This window comes from Passer montanus, unplaced genomic scaffold (genome assembly GCF_014805655.1).
Source record: "Passer montanus isolate IOZ18808 unplaced genomic scaffold, ASM1480565v1 scaffold19, whole genome shotgun sequence".
Taxonomy (NCBI): Eukaryota; Metazoa; Chordata; class Aves; order Passeriformes; family Passeridae; genus Passer; species Passer montanus.
Window position 1 is genome coordinate 4,461,241 of NW_024366480.1, and position 16,264 is coordinate 4,477,504.

Sequence of the window (16,264 nt, forward strand, 5' to 3'; positions counted from 1 at the left end):
GACACAGTAGGTTGTACTGGGCTGCAGGGTGACTGATGGGTCTGCAGTCCTCTCCATTCACTTCATCCCTGCAAGACAGAGCCTCGATAAACGCTCCGTTCCAGCTTTTCCATTCTCTTCCGGCTTTCCCCTGCTGACAAAACAGACCCCTCAACACCCGTCACCAACATCCCCAGTTCAGGTATCAGCTCTCAGATCTACACAGTGGGTGTCATCACCTGGCACCACCTCATCCTGCTGCCGTGAGATGCCTTCTGCAGAAAGACATTCACCAACGTCTAACTCAGCTGGTCCCAACCGTAGATCAAAAGAAAAAATAAAAGGAAAAAAAAAAAAGTCAAAAAATCCCCAAACCCAAGAAAAAACCCGATCTTCCAAACTGTCCTGCGAAGGGCGACACCTCTCTGGGCGTTATTCGACGGCAGCCACAGGCCAGCGAAGCCGGGGATTTCGGGCGCGGAGCAGCGCGGCAGGAGAGGCCGCCCCAGCCTCCCGGGCACGCTCGGCCCTGCGCCGCTCCTCGCCGCCTCAGCGCGGCCGCCCGGGCGCCTCCGTCCGCGGCGGGGCCGGGAGGCGTTGTTGGACGGTGGACCTGCCCGCCGCCCGAGCGCCGGCTCCCCTTTTTCTTTTTCTTTTTTTTCCTCCCCTTTTCTTTTCCTTCCTTTCCCGCCGGCGGCGGCCCCGCGGTGCCTCCCGGCGCGCTCGTTACCTGGCGCTCGGCGGCGGCTCCTTCCTCACCTGTGCGCGCCTCTGCCAATGGCAGCGCACCTGGCGGCCGCGCCGCCCAATCAGCGCGCGGCTCGTCCCTCTCCCCGCTCCTTTAGTGAAAGAATCCAGCGCCGCTCGGGAAAGTTACCTGTGCGCGCCCGGCCCGGCCGCTCTGCCTGCCGAGCCCCGCCGGCGCCCCAGCCCCGCCGCTCCCCACATGCCAGGGGGAGGGGGCTCTACCTGTCCTGCCTCGGCGGCTGGCTGTGGAGCCGGGAGAGGGGGGGAAGGAAAGCAGAATTACCAGTAGCTCTGGTTCTGCCGTCCCGGGCGTTCACACGCACACCTTCACCTGCACAGACCTGAAAGTCCAGTTCCGCCAGGCAGACGGAGGCACCGGGAAAAGGGGAGAGAGTTCATTGGATCAAACATGTCACAAGAGACGGACAAGTAAGTGATCGCAGGCACGCCGCTGCGCCCGCTGCGCGGGGCGGCCCGCCGGGCTGGCCGCGCTGCCCTTCGCCGGTGGCAGACGCGCACCCGCCGGGACGGCGCTTCTCCCGCTTCTCCCTCCTACGGCGACGCCGGAGCGGGCGCACAGACTGCGGAGAGCCCGAGGACGAGGCTGCGGCTCGCGGCCCCGCACCTCGCTCTCCGCCTGGCCGTGGGGCTGCGCGATTATTTGTTTAACTCCCCTTTTAGTTTAGGAGGGGTTTTTTTGTTGTTGTTTTGTTTATTTATTTGTTTGTGTTGATTTCGTTTTTTTTCCCCCTCACCTCGAGGGTCGCTTTTCGTGACAGAGAGCTCCTCGCCCTGGAAGAGCGGAGCGGCCTCCGCCCGCCGAAGGCCTCGGACGTAAAGAGCTTCTTGGCTTTTGTGTTGGCGCAACAAAGGGCTTTTATCCCCAAAGGGCCGGGGACGGCCATCTTCCTCCCCTCGGCTGGGGCCGGCGGGGCAGCGGGCCCGGGCCCGGCAGGAAGGCCCTGCCTCGGCCCAGGTGCTCCCCGGCCGCTCCATGCGGCGCCTTCTGCCGCGCCGTCCTGACCTTGTTTTCCCGGCGGGACGCCCGGGCGGGCCCGCGGCTGCCCGGAGACCGGCGGGGTTAAAAAGTAACTTTCCCCGTAGCGGGGCCGAAGGAGAAGGATGAAGAAGCGAGGGAAGCCTGCCGGCCCCGGGCCCGCCGCAGCCCCTCTCCCGCCCGGCCTGGCGGGAGCGGGGCCGGGCAGAGCGGCGGTGCGGGGGCACTCCCGTTGTCTCCCGGGGCTCCCGGCCGTGGTTCTGGGTCCCCCCCGGGACCCGCAGGGCTCAGTGTCCCCGGGACCGGGAGCACCGCCAGGAGCCGTCGGTGGGCGCGGAGGCCGCGGCGTGCCCCGCTCCGGCAGCGCCCGGTGCCCAGCGGGCCGGGCTGGGGCGGGTTACCGAGCCCCGGGACGGGACTGGCACAGGCCGTGCCGCGCTCCGCCATGGCGGCGGGTGGCTCGGCCTGGCGCCCAGAGCCGCCGTGAGGCAGCCAGGCGGGAAGGCCATTTTCCCTGCTCGGGTGATTAGTGTTTCTGCAGGAGGCGGCTGGCGCGAGTTACGGGCTGAGGAAGATGGAGGGCGGGAGGTGTTTTGTTTTACTGCTCCCCTGGTGCAGGTAGGAGTGCCCCAAACACGGGTGTGAGCTCGGCTACCTTTGGTGTTGCTCAGGTGCTCGCCCTGGTTGGGCTGCCCAGAGCCTTTGTGCCAGAGGAGGTGGAGAGGAGGAGCCTGATGCTGGAGGGAGGCTTGGTGACAACCTGCCTGTCAAAGAGTGAAAGAAGGAGATTGCCCGACAAAAGAAAACAGCAGGGTTGAGTCCCCCGACAGGGAAGAGACAGGATAGGACGGTTCAGAGGGAGAAGAGTAAACAAAAATACTAGGCCTGGCCTTTTCAAACATCAGCTGACAGTGGGATTGTACGAAGGTAGCCACTGACATGAAATTGAACCGATTTGGGTAGGAGTTGAGAGTGGCATTTAGGGGTTCATTTGAGTCGGGTGGGAACGAATGCCTTAGGTGGCCAGATTAGGGCGGTAAATGATTAAAGTGCAAGGAAGGGAATAACGAGAGAGCCCCGAGGGGTGCGGGTTAGTGAAGGAGCAGCTGAAAGAGCAGTCGGTCACTTGAGAGGGGAACCAAATTAGCTGTGGAAGAGCTGATAAGCAGTGATAGAGGGCATCCCAAAGCAATGGGCAGTTCCAGAACAGCGTGAAGGTGAAAGGGGCCTGTAAGTTGCTTCCTGGCCAAGTCTAGTTGCCAGTAGTTCCAGCAGCCAGAAACTAGGCTGCGGCAGATCAAGAGCGGTTAGCGGGAGTGGGAGGGGAATGTGGAAAGGTGGGGGGGTCAGAAGAGCAACTTAGCACCATAGTCGGCTTTGAATCAGAAAAAAACAATGGGGAGGAAACCTAACTCAAGTAAGGAACTAGGGCAAAAAGTGGTTTCCCGCTGGGTCTGGGATTCTACTGAGATACTGGACTATCCTTCCTTCCCAACAGCAACAGTATGGCAAACGTGTAAACTACTGAGACTGGAGATTAATGCCCTTCATCCCCTGCTCTGTGTAGTGCTGCTGCTGTTACCACTGTGAGGAACTTAAGAGCAGTGCAGAGCACACAACCTCAAGTAACAGCACTTGCTCCATTGCAGGTATGCCTGTGATCTGTTTTTGGTTAAGGTGTTTGGAGAATTTATACGTGATAGGTAAGAGTTGGAAAAGGAAATGAAGAGTAAAGAAATCCCCTTTGCTCTCTATAGACAAGTGTAACATGAGAAGACAAATACATTTCTTTCCAGAAGAGATGACCAGATGGAATGAGATAATAGACTGGTGTGAGGAGTTTGCATGGGAAGGTTTTTGGTGTTTTTTTTTTTTCCTAGGTTCTAATTATTTCCAATTAGAACCTAATCCAGAGAGTATACATTATTCTCCTCCACATGGCCTTTCTTTTACTTAAAACCAGATCTTCCCTACAGGCAAGACTGGAGAGTGGAGCTCATTATTTTGAAGTCAGTTAATTTGTCAGAGTCATTGGACGTGTTTTTATGGGCCTTTTGTGCTACTAAAGTGCTGATGTAGAGGACTAAGCAGGGGTGGGGATATAAAGTGTGGAAAAATCCATTCTGTGGGACTTGCACCTTGCTGGAGAGGTGGTAGAGCCTTCTGCACCACTACACAGAGCTGCCTGCAGTGTCTGTCTTTGGAGGGAGCAGTGGGGACAGGTTCTGTAGTGCTTTAAGGGAGGAAGGTGGACAGTTAGGTGAAAATGCTAAAGAACCAGGTGTTTGATTCTAATGCTAATTGAGGAGCTTCGAAGGGGAGATTATCCTTGAGATAGGTGTACTATCTCCCTGTCTTTCCCTTTAGTCTTTCTACCTAAACCGGGTCTTTTCTGCTTGTTTCCACAAACTCTGGGGTCAGGAGAGATAAGGCATGATTGCACATGCATTTTGCAGAGGTAATACCGACTGAAGCAGGCTATGGCCACTTGTTTCTACCTCTGTTCCAACCTCTCAGCTGTGTCAGTAGAGCTGTTGTGCAGCTGGAGAACCGGCTCAGAGTTGGTGTTATTTTTGACCATTCATTTTTCATTGGTCAAGGTTCATATGCAGCAGGGGTGAAAACAAATGACAGGTGTTAAGAAAATAACTGTTCAAACTATGATCTCTGCAGAAGGAAATGCATGTCCCTCCCACTCTGAGTGTTTTCTGGGTCTGTGCTGTTGCTTCCATTATTATCCAGTTTCCAGATCCTTTGAGGGGAACCAGGGCATTGATGAAGGCTGAGGAACATGGGGTGGGAAGGATGGAGCATCCCTTTTGCAAGGTGAAAAGATTATTCTAGGGTGCACTTCTGCATTTATGGGCTAAAGTTGTTCTTTAGTAGCATACAAAAAAAGTGATCAACACAAAACTCCAGAGTCACTGCTCTAATGCATTCGTGGAGCAAACTGGTGAGCTTGCTACTTGTGAGACTTAACTGGGTTTTAGAAATTGACAGCACTTCTGTGAATGAAGGGCAGCAATTGTACAACCATTTGGGATCTGTCTCGTACATGCCACAGTTGTGTCCCTGCTGCTCCTGGGGTTGTGTGAAGGCCCAGGTGGGCTGGGACAGCGGTGGCAGGAAGGGCAGGCTGGTGGCAGCCCCAGCACGCTGGCTGCCCTGGCTCTGCTGCCTGCCTGCCCCCTGGCAGCCTCCGGCAGCCCGGGCTGTGCAGAGCTGCTCAGGACACCAGCTAGCTGGGGCTGGGGCATGCTCAGGCTGCCCACACAAAGGAGGGCTTGGGGCAGCCTGGGTCTGCAGCAGAGCGTGTGCTTTAAGTAAATAACTGAGTGGAGAGCAAACCCGTAGGTGGGAATGGGTTCAGACCTGTTCCCCTGTGTCAGTGGAGGCATGTTCACATCCAGCTTGCTGCTTGGTAGTGTCTGTGGCAGAAGTTGAAATTGCATTTACTGCCTTCATAGTATTTAACTTAAGCATCTAATGCTGTAACAGAAAGGGTGTTTGTCATTTACAATGTGATTCTGTGTTTTGTTCTTAATTTTTTTCTTTGAGGGTCAAACGTGTTTCCCATCAGCAGATATTAAGTAGCAATTAGGTGACAAATCGATTAATTTTTTTTTCCTACAGCCAATTGTCTGAATAGGGCATCCAGTGAGATTAATTTTCCAAAGTGTTACTCATCTGGGAACAAATGGAGAAACAGGAATTAGATGTGTTTAGTTCTTGTGCTTTTTGAATGCCAGACATACTGTCACAGATGTTCCTTAGAAAACCATTTCTGGGCAATGAAGGTGAAAGATAGAGCTTGCAACCATAAGCTTAGCTAAGAGGAGTAAGAGTATCAAATGGTTGGGACTTGCTGTTTACACTGCTGTCTCTCTGGCACTGGAGTCTGAGACCAGACTGAAGATCAAAGCCGAAGAGGAGGGAGGGGATTTTCCCAGGTCGCTTTAAGTTGATTGTAATGTCACATAACTTCTTCCCTGTGGAAGGGTCATCAGGGACATCGTTGTCCCTGTTTTGGCTGGGACATCTGAAGGGGAAATGATATTACACCATTTGACATTTGTTGCCAAACATTTTCACAAATATTAATCCAGTGCAGTGGTTACCTTAGGTATTTTTTATTAGGAAGCAGCCAGTTAAGCTGCTGTTCTTTGTACACACACAAAATTGCACTTTCAAATGCTGATCTAGGAATTAATCCTGGGGTGAATCTTCATTAGCTTTTTGATCAGTTATTGGGACAGTACTAGCTAGTTAAGTAACTATTTCAGACATGTTAGTATACAGGGATACTGTTCTGTTCTTCTACAGTGCTGACATAATAAAAAAAGACAGTAGTTGCTTACACAATATTTAACCAAGGAAACCATATTAAATACATCTGAACTGTGAAGTAAAATATTGCAATGTATCTGTAGTTTGAAAGTATGTCTCAAACATCAAAGATTATGTATATAGATTTCTTTCATATATATATTTATCTATTTATAGCTATATATTTTTATATATAGATTTGTTAATTTTCCTAATTTGGGGAGGCAATGCTATATTCCATAATAATGTATTTAAATAGTTCTATAAAGTATATTTTCATGTTTGTTTGCTTTTAAAAAATACTTGTGGGAAATCTTGTCTCCCAGGTTTGCTTGTTGAATTCATGTTTTCCTTCTAGCTACATAAAAGGTTTAATATCCTGAAAAAACAGCAATCAGTGCTATCACTGAAGTAACTATTCCATTTCCATTAACTCTGTGGAAGCAGTGAATGAACAAGGACCACGGGGCCAAGGGTCAGGTTAAATTGTAGGAGGTTTGGGCTGCCTTGTCATGACCTGTTCTTAATTCTATGCTTCTAGCTGCTTCAAGTCTGCTAAAACAACCTTGGGTGCTATGCACATGAAGTACTCTTCTTAGGAAAACAGTGTGGCCTGCCATGAAGCTGCTAAATAATTGCTAATTCTGATCAACTCTGTCAGCTCCTGTAGAAATGCTGTGAGCTTCAGGTTTTCCTTGTTTTGATTTTTTTACAAATGTGCTGAAACCTGTCCTTTTTTGAGACTGTTTGTCTTGATTAAAAATAAATAAAAGCAACAGCCTTAGTACACAAGCAACACAAGAGTGTCTGGTAGAAATAATATTTTATTACTAGTGAAACACAAAAAGTCTCTGAAATCATAGGTATAAAAAGTCTGTCCCAGGGTAATTGCCTACTTGAACTAGTCCTCAGTAGGCATTTATTGTATGTATTTAGTCCTTGTGTCAGATTTCTTTTTCATACTTCCGCTTTGACATAGTTAATAATAATTTTTTGTCAATGTTAATGAATCACCTATTTGTTTTAATCTCTTGATCACTGCTGCATGCTCAAGTTATTTTGGTTCGGAGTAAAAACAAATAAAACTTCTACTAGGCATCTAATTGTTAAGCTAGTCTGTTTTGCCATTCATTGTTGCTATTCTTAATATATTAGTTTACTTCCTCTCAGACCATTTAGTAACGGTAAAATAATTTCTTTTAATCATTTCACATGTGTAATCTTGTTCAGATTGGTCTTGTGCTCAAAAAGTATAATTGTCCCAAAATTGCAAGAGTCCCAAACTTGCCTTCATTAGAAGGCAAAATGACTCAGCCTCTTTAATGGGAATTTTTTCCTTGGTATGGACTTGTGGGCCAGAGGGCATCTTACCTTTTTGTTTCCTGGTGGTCTAAATCCTTTAATTTTTTTTCCTTTTCTCTCTCAATTCATTTGTATATTTATATAGTCACTGGATTGGGTTAAGTACATTTTGGAGACCTGTTGTGCTTCTGGGAATGATGTGATTGTCAGCTATGAAAGACAAAATGCTAAAGCACATGGGCCATAATTTTCCTGTTCGTTAAATATTTGTGCTCCTTTGTAGTTTTAACGGAACCCTATTATCTAATTGAAACAACAGTATTGGAGACTATTTAATTATACCTTTGGCAATAAATCCTGAGTTGTCTCAAGTTGTGGGGTTTTTTTAATCAAATAAATCAAAACTTGCAATGAACCACACAAGTTGTGGGGGTTTTTTTTTGGTGGTATTTTGTTTGGTTGGTTTTTAAATTTTGTTTTGTTCTTGCTTTGTTTTTAACTTGATGTCAAGTAGGCAAAGTAGTTTTCTTAAAGTAGTAAACTTGGGCCAAAACTAACATTAGAATCTCTGAAACAAATGGTTTCAAGCATTAGGACTAGCTTTGATTTATACTCCTCTGTGTAATGAGCACAGGCAGAAATTTATGATCTAGAATCTGAAGTTTAACTTATGCAGCTTCTGTGGGATCTGTCCTGCATTTTAAATGGTCATAGTGCTTCATTTTATGCCTGTGAATTCATATGTATGTGCATGAGTTTTAAGACAAATTGCATTAACATCTGTTCTAGATCTGTTTTACAGTTGTCTTAGAGCTAAACTAAGATTTGTGTAAGTGTAAAATAAACTTGCAGAGGGTTTGAGAGCTACTGAAATGTTTGTACATGATCATACTCTGCCCTCCTTAGTTGTGTCAAAACTGAAGTGGGAACTTCTGCTCTATTTTCTGGTTCTTGGATGTGTCTGGAGCATGCTCCTGTACCTTTTGTCACACCAAATAAAACATGGATGGTTCTGTAAGTTCACCATTTCTCTGACTTGGCACTGGAGGGAAGACCAGAATGCACTGTGGTGTGTGATGTATGTCTGTGTGCAACGGAAGTGGTCCCTTTGGCTAGGACCTTGTTTTAGACCTTGTGTTTCTCCCAGCATTTGCAGATTGCAGACAATTGCCCTGGTCACCTTCTTATCATGCAACTAACAAGGAGTTTATGATAAAGATCTTAGGACCTTGATGTGCTGGGCTAGGAACAAGGGTGATGTGAGTCTGTCTTGCCTTTTCCAGTTATTTGACTAGTGCTAAAACTTCTGGATGTTTTGTAACAGCTGTATGGGCCAAAGCCCTGTATCCCTCCCTTCTCTTGAAGGAACAGTTTGCAGTCCATGTATGCAGAAGTGCCTGGTGCTCTTTTATCTCACCTGTGTAAGAATGGGCAGGCTCAGGCCTGGGTTCATACCTGGGAGTTGGAAGCTCTCCTGTTCATTCTCCTGCCTCACACACATTGCTTATGTGTTCCCATCTGGCACCTAGCCTTTGCAGGGAGGGGAAAGTCTTCCTGCATTGTCACAGGGTGAAGAAGTCTGCAGGTATATTCATGGAACATTTTGATTGTAACTTTTTTTTTAAGAACAAATGCAATGTCAAAAAAAAACCCCCAAAAAACCAACAAACCCAAACAAACAAAAAACAAACCAAAAAACCTAAACAAAACAACACCCCACAGTTAAAAAATGGAAATGCCTGGGCTGGGTGCCCACCTTGGCAGTTTAAACAATCTGCTTTGGATTTCAGGGTTGAATTTCCTGAGCAAGGCAAAAGATGTGGGGCAGGTAGGACGAGGCTTTCCTTCCCACTCTTTCCAACTGGATGGATCAGGATGTAATTCTGAACATATGATGCAGCAGGATGCAGATGTACTTGATGCTGCATGGCTGCCTCAGTCTGCTTTATGTTCAGTGGCAGATACAGCTGAGAAGTCGAGGGCTGCTTGAGCTTTCCAAATTAAAAAGAAAGCTCTTGAGCATCAAAATTGGATTTGAGAGATTGGCAGGCAGAACACCTTGTTTCTGAATAAAAAGGAAGCTCTGATCACCAAGCCTTTTTTACTGTTCATGAGTGTGTTAATGGGCAGTTCTGATTCATTGTGAGCTAATTCGAAAATTGCATCAAGTTGGGTGAGAATTTGCCTGTAGTAGGATTTTGTAGCCCCAAGGGCTGGCTCTTGTATGTTCATTATCTTTAATCTGAGGAAGAGCTTGAAAGGCTGGCCTTTTCCATTTAGCATTATTGATGTTAAGTAAAATGTACCTCTCCAACTGGATTGTATGAACAGGAAAATCTCTACTAAACAGTGGAGAGAAAAAATAAAAGATTTTGCAAAATAAAGGCTGTCTGAAGTTCTAGTTTTGACATAAATGCTCCCCTGTCAGAGCAGTCTGGCTCCTAGCTAGACCATTGCCCAGAAAATACCTTTCATTCTTGCACCCTTACTACTGTTTGCCATAATACAGTGGAAACATTTTGCATTCATGAGGAGCTCAAGTGGTAGCTTGAAAGGAAACATTTACTTTTTAGAGACAAAGTATCCTAAATTCTTAATCTCTTCCTCTACGATAAAGCGAGGATGTGCTTTCAGCTTGTGCGAGTGTGTCCCACACAGCTGTGTTCTTGTTAGCACACATCCCGAGTCCCAGATAGAGGGGTGGGGGGCTGGCCGGGGTGAGGGATGGGCACAGCAGGGGTTGCTCTTTTCTCTGCTCTTTACCAGGTTTTTAGGCGTGACTGGAGCTACAGCAGGTATTTGCTGGTGTTGCTGGTCAGGTTGAGTGGGAGTCTTGCAATCTTGGCCTGTCTTTCTCCTTTAAGTGTGTTGTTCTTGGTGGATGTGGTCACTGATGGATTTTCAGCCTTTGATAAGATTCATAGATCTATGGATCTGCTAATTACAAGCTCCCAATTAGGCTTTTCTTTCAGCTGGGATGGTCAGGGCAGCTCTGTCGTGGGATTGCTGTTACTTGTAGGTGTCACCCTTTGTCTTCCACACGGTCCAGGTACCACCAGAGTCACTTTCCTCCCAGGCAGCTGCCAGTTGCCATCAGTTGCACAGCTGGAACAGCTGGGGCTGCCCTGGCATGGAAGTATGATTGACAAGACTGAGGAGCTTATCTGTGGGGAGCCTCACTTGGGATGTTGGGGTTTCTTAGTGTATATTAAAATACAGAGTATTTATCTTCTCTGGTTATGGAGGATTCTGCTACCCCCCTGTCACGTTTAGCTGAAATCATCCAAGGAGGTTCAGCACTTGTGCAAAAAGGAAAGGGAATTTGTGTGCATGCACAAGTCTCATTTCTTCAGAGAAACTCTCCCTCTCATCCAAACGGCCTTATTTAATAGAGAAGTTTTCTTTAAGTGAACCCAATTGTTTTGGCTGACTACTTTGGCTGTAATCTTTGAAATGATTGACTATGTTAAGTCATGATAATTAGCTCTGACCATTAACCTCCCACAGAGCTGATTACAGGGATAGGGGTGATGAGGAAGTTTTTTATTTTTCTTAGTGCTATTGTTTCAGTCTGTTTGCAGAGTAAACACAATGAGTGTGGCAGTTGATTATGCTGCAGACCATCTCTCAAAGCAGAGGAGACAGATACTTCATTGTCAAATGTGAAAACCTGAGTTTTAGAAAAAAAACATACTCCGGAAAGATGTTGGGAAGGCTCTAGGTCTATGCACCTGTGCCTTTCCAACAAACCCAACTGCTTACTTACCGAGTTGCTGTTTCTAGAGCATTTATCCACTTTGCTTTGGCTTCTCCCCATGACAACCAGATATGCACCTCTGAAAGACTGCACTCTGGTCATTGCTTTAAGATCATCTTGGCGGAGTTAGAGCAACAGAGATTGACTCCTCCCCTCCAGCATTTTTACAGACAAGCACAGCCCAAGTCATAAAAGGTGTGTTTTTAAAGGGATCTTGCTGTCTGACTGTAGTGCTCATAAATCAGTTATGACTGTTGCATGCTGTGAGTGCTCCAAGAACAAAAGGCAGTTATTGATTTTAAGGGAAGATTGCTACAGGAGGAAGGGTGAGCGGGATTTTGTGCGCTGCAATGGGCAGCTGCCCATGTGGTGAAACAGCCCAGATTTAGCTGAAGGGGAGCTTTGTTGAGGAAAGGAGAATCCTTGCTTGGAATAATTGCCTCTGAGCCAGGGAGAATTGACTACTCCAGAGTGGAAACAGGCCCTCAGCTACCTCTGGCACAAACAGCAGGGCTGTTGCAAATCTGATTTGAGTTGCTAACAATAAGGGATTGAAAAGGCAGGCAGACCTAGTAGTTGCCTTTGTATTTCCTTAGGCTCCTCATTTATGCTCAGCTATGCTTGCTGAAACAAACCTGTAACAACACAAATGTATATGTGAAAACAAGAGGGACAAAAATCTTCAGCAAAAGGCCAGGCAGAAGTGTTGTCCAAAACAAAAAAGCAAACAAATAGGTAGTTTCCGAAATCCAGTTACTTTATATGAAAAGAAAATAGAACCGGTACTGTAATTTGCTGTATTTTCTGATATGTAGCTATGAAATGCTCTCTTCCCCCACAGAGGTCATAAAATTGTGCTCTGTGTACCAGATGGATTATTTTGTTTTTCATTAAATAAAGAAACTTGTAAACAGTGCTCTGTACCATAGAGATTATAATCTCCACCATCCCCCTCTTCTTCCTTAAGCACTGGAGCACGCACTGTGCAGGTTGGGTTTGCAACACAGGCCTGGTGATACCCCAGCCTTCTGCTGGTCACTGCAGCTTGGGGGCCAGGCAAGGCATGCTCCCAGCATCTGAGAGCATTTACTCTGTGGGTTCAGTTGTGCTTTTATCAAATCCTATTTCAGAAAACAAATAAAAGTCTTGTTTGCCCAGTTTAAATGCCGCTCTCTGTGCAACAGCAGCAGTTGGTTTGGTTAGATTTGTGGAGCTGGCACTGGTGCAGGTAAGGCAGAACAGAAAGAGGAGGCTGACTACTAAACTGGCTTTTATGTGGAAGTTGGCAAAAAGTGTTTTATGAAGGTCACCAGGAGTAACTACTAGTTTTACCAGTTAAGTTGGTATATTTAGTTATACTACCCTCTCTGCAACTTTCACATTTGTAAGGTGTAATGTGTTAAAAGTTTCGTCATAATTCTAAGTTGAGCCACAATTCTTGACAGCGCTCTTGTAACACCCATGAAGCAGCACACTCCTCACTCTACTATTTCCCATGCCTAATCTGTTTGCCTACTATCTTATGTAATAGGCCTACAACCTTTTTTTTCAATGCAGTTCTTTTATCAATAAGTTTATTGAACAGTTTGCAAAAGCAAGTGCTATTATCTTCATTTATATTTCCATTATACTTCAGCCATAGCTGTGGTGCAGCAGCTTCTTATGCAGTGTACACGGGCACTGGTCAGTTTGTACCACTCTCAGGCTGGAGGAAACTGCTCTGGCTGCAAATGCCATTCACTAATGGTCTTGTGTGTGTTACCATGGGTTTATAATTAGATGTGGTGAGTGATAAAGTGTGCATTGAGACCAAATATGTTTACTTCTGTTCCATCCACTGGACCTATTGCTCATGTCATGTTACAAAAAACTTCTCTGAGATTACTGACAAATTGCATTCTAAAAGCACAGAATAGCTTAATTTTAATGTGTACCTACTTAATAAATACTGAACTATACTCTCTTTAGGTGAACCCTAGATTAGTATTAGATGCCTTTTCTTGTTTTTCATTTGTATCTTCTTATGTCAGTTAAGTGTTGGATTTTTTTCCCTAATCAAGTGTACACATAGCAAGAATACTGGGGCAAATGTTCTTATATTGTTGCTTCATTTTTTTTCCAAATAGCTTTAAAATTTTTGTAGCTCTATCTGTGTATTAGTAAAAATACATTTGAATTATTATTACAAGATCTGCACGCATTTGACTTTTTCTTAAGAACTGAAGATAGCTAATACTGATAAATATTTATGTCACCAAGTGTAATACAGAGATGCTTGCTTGATGTAATCATATAACTTGAATTTAGCTGTTTGATGTTCTTTACCATGCCTTGTGAATAAAGTAATCCCTTCTGGATCACAATTTTATTCTTCCTGTCTATGCAGTAACAAGCGACTTGTGGCCTTAGTGCCCAATGACACTTCATTCAACACCAGACGAGCCTACACCAGTGAAGATGAAGCCTGGAAGTCGTATTTGGAGAATCCCCTAACAGCAGCTACCAAGGCTATGATGAGCATAAATGGTGATGAGGACAGTGCTGCTGCTCTTGGCCTATTGTATGACTATTATAAAGTAGGTAATTCTGTCATTATCCCTCCCTGCTGCACTAGCAGGGACCACTCTAAGAGGCATCAAAAGAGCCAGTTTTCAAAGACAGAAGTCACTGCATCTTGTTTTCTCTCTAATGTTTCCATCATGCACCCATTCTATTATAGGAAGCCTGTCTGAAACAGTTTTGATATATTTAATTCTGGAGAGAAAAAAAACAATCTCAGAATTCCCATATTAAATTTTATACCATGGGGTTTTTTTTTGGGTTTTTTTTTGTTTTTTTTGTTGTTGTTGTTGTTGAGCCTAGTGTTCTTCCTTTGCAAGAACATTGGATGATACTTGAAATACTGAAGTGTAAAAGGGGAGGCCTTGTCCATCTGTACATTTGTCTGCTTTTCTGGTTCATTCCACACATGTTTTAGTTTGCTCTTTAACTGGGGTATCTCTCATCTGACAATTTCCCATGTTATTTTTGTTTGTATAATGATTGCAGTAGGCTGTATACAAACATACAGGGAGGGCTAGCCCTTGCACTGGCGGTTTGCAGGACAGAAATGAAGCTGGACACAAAGCCAGAAATCTAGGTCAATTTACAGGAAAAGCACTGATGTAGTTTCAGTTTGTCATCTTCTAAACCCAGGGCTTTACTTACAATTTTGGTAACATTTTTTTAAAAATATATATATATTTCATAGTATTTAAGTAAAGCTATGTTTGAGATTTTTGCTGAAATCAGAGGAGAGTCCTAGAGAATGCATCTCTGTGTAATGCAAAAATGTCATTCTGAAACCCATGCTGACCCCTGGTACTCTGCCTACAGAATCAGTGTTGTTTCCCAAGCACAACAGTATGAAATAGTTGTAGTGAAATGAACAATCTCCATTCCCCTCAAGTCAGCTATGGCTGCCTTGGACAGATGATCTTCTGTGAAAGCCAGAATAGCAATGCTGGGTCCCCTTGTAATTCATGAAGCAGTAACAGGAATGGGAATTAAAAACCTGTGCTTTTAGTATTTATTAGTATAAATGCTTTTCATGAATAGACCCCTCTTTTTAATCTCTTTGCATTGAGTGTTCAGGAGAAGGGGTTGTAGGGGAGATGCCATATACTGACCTTACGGTTAAATATTGGTTTAATTGTTTTGCTGATTATATTCCTTGCTTTTGTGTGTTGTTGTCAGTAGAGAAAACTGTTCCCAGTGAGAAAGAAAAAAAGGTCTTTTTTTCTGCTTGACATATTTACCACAGTGCCAGAGTCTGTGAAATTAATATGGATTCATAAAGTTCAGGATATGTATGAGTATCTGGAGTATTGGCTTCTGTCTTAATAATACCTTTGTATGTAGCAATTCATTAATCTGATAGATTTTAGTAATAAAACCAGAAAATATCCCTTTTCCTTCTCAAAACCATGTTCTAAAAGACATATCTGCTCCTTTTTCCAGGCAGTTGCTAAAGACTTGGGGTTCAGATGGAAGAAGGTGGGATTAACATCTCAAAACCATTTCCAGCATTCAATCGTATCTATTTTTGTCTTAGATAGGGATAAAATGATAACTCTTTTTGATGCTCCCAAACACAAACTTAAAACTTAACCTCTGTGCTGTAATGGGGAAGTGTAGAGGAATTCCAATGCACGAGACTCTTGAATTGTCCTTATTTATAATCTGGTTCCTTCATTCTGACATGCTGCATAATATTTTTAATTACTTTGTCCAGTCAATAGGAATGATTTGAATTTAACTGTTTGTTTTTTAACTTTTCCTTTTCCTTGTAGTGATATTTACCTAAACATAGAACATCATTCAGAGAAAAATACATAATCTTAACAGGGGAATCGGCATATGTAAACAGCTTTTATCCCAGTTCAAAAAATAAATGAAAGAAGTTTTTTAACCAGCAGGATGTTTATTAGGGAAAGGGGATGTCCCTAAAAGAAAGAGGGCTCTGGACAGAACTCTTGACTGTGCTGCTGTCTTGCAGTTATTGTTGATGTTATCACTGGCTACTGGAATGCCCTGTAATACTGTTTTTCCTCTAAAGTCAGATATTTTTCTGATGTTTCTTTAAAACAAGTAAAATATTTAAAAGTAAAAAGCGCAGCTTTAGCCCATTCTTAGGTCTATTCTTGCTCTTTAATCATGAGTTAATTGCTGGGATGGAGTGGATATGTCTTGTGCAAAAGATAGATTAGATGTTTGAGCTCCCAAATTAATGGCTCAGCAAGAAAAGAAAAATATGGTCATGGCAGCAACTTTTCACTTGGTGATTTCATATCTGTGCTGGTGTCAGGACACTGGTGGGTAGGAATACAAATCTTTAAACTCACTTGATGTCAATTCTGTCAAGGGGCCAGATTTGACTGGGTTTTTACCTCTCATAGCTATTGATGCAATCAGCAAAGCAGAAGTGTTTCTGATGACATACCAGCATGCCCTGACCTGTCCCCATACTAAGAAAGGGAAAGATCCACAAACTTTTTCAAAGTGTGACTCCTGCACTCTCCAGGCTTCTCTCTAACAGGAGGACTTACCTGGTGCTTACAGTTTAATTGAAAAGCCTTTTTTGTCTGAGGTAAAATGGTCTCCGTGCAGAGCTCATC

General features: G+C 44.7%; 1 protein-coding gene across 6 annotated transcripts in view; it reads left to right on the forward strand.

Moving 5' to 3' along the window:
- The first annotated feature begins 853 nt into the window (after positions 1 to 853).
- GRHL2 (grainyhead like transcription factor 2) overlaps positions 854 to 16,264 on the forward strand; it is a 63,560-nt gene continuing 48,149 nt past the window's right edge. Inside the window, exons 1-2 of one of the 6 annotated variants that reach the window (XM_039706311.1) lie at positions 854 to 1,155; positions 13,495 to 13,684. In XM_039706311.1, the coding sequence (XP_039562245.1) occupies positions 1,136 to 1,155; positions 13,495 to 13,684 (210 nt within the window). In that variant the 5' untranslated portion in view covers positions 854 to 1,135. Of the gene's footprint in view, positions 1,156 to 3,105; positions 3,373 to 11,168; positions 11,304 to 13,494; positions 13,685 to 16,264 lie in introns of those variants that run through there. The other 5 variants (XM_039706309.1, XM_039706308.1, XM_039706307.1 and 2 more) reach the window with 5 other exon arrangements.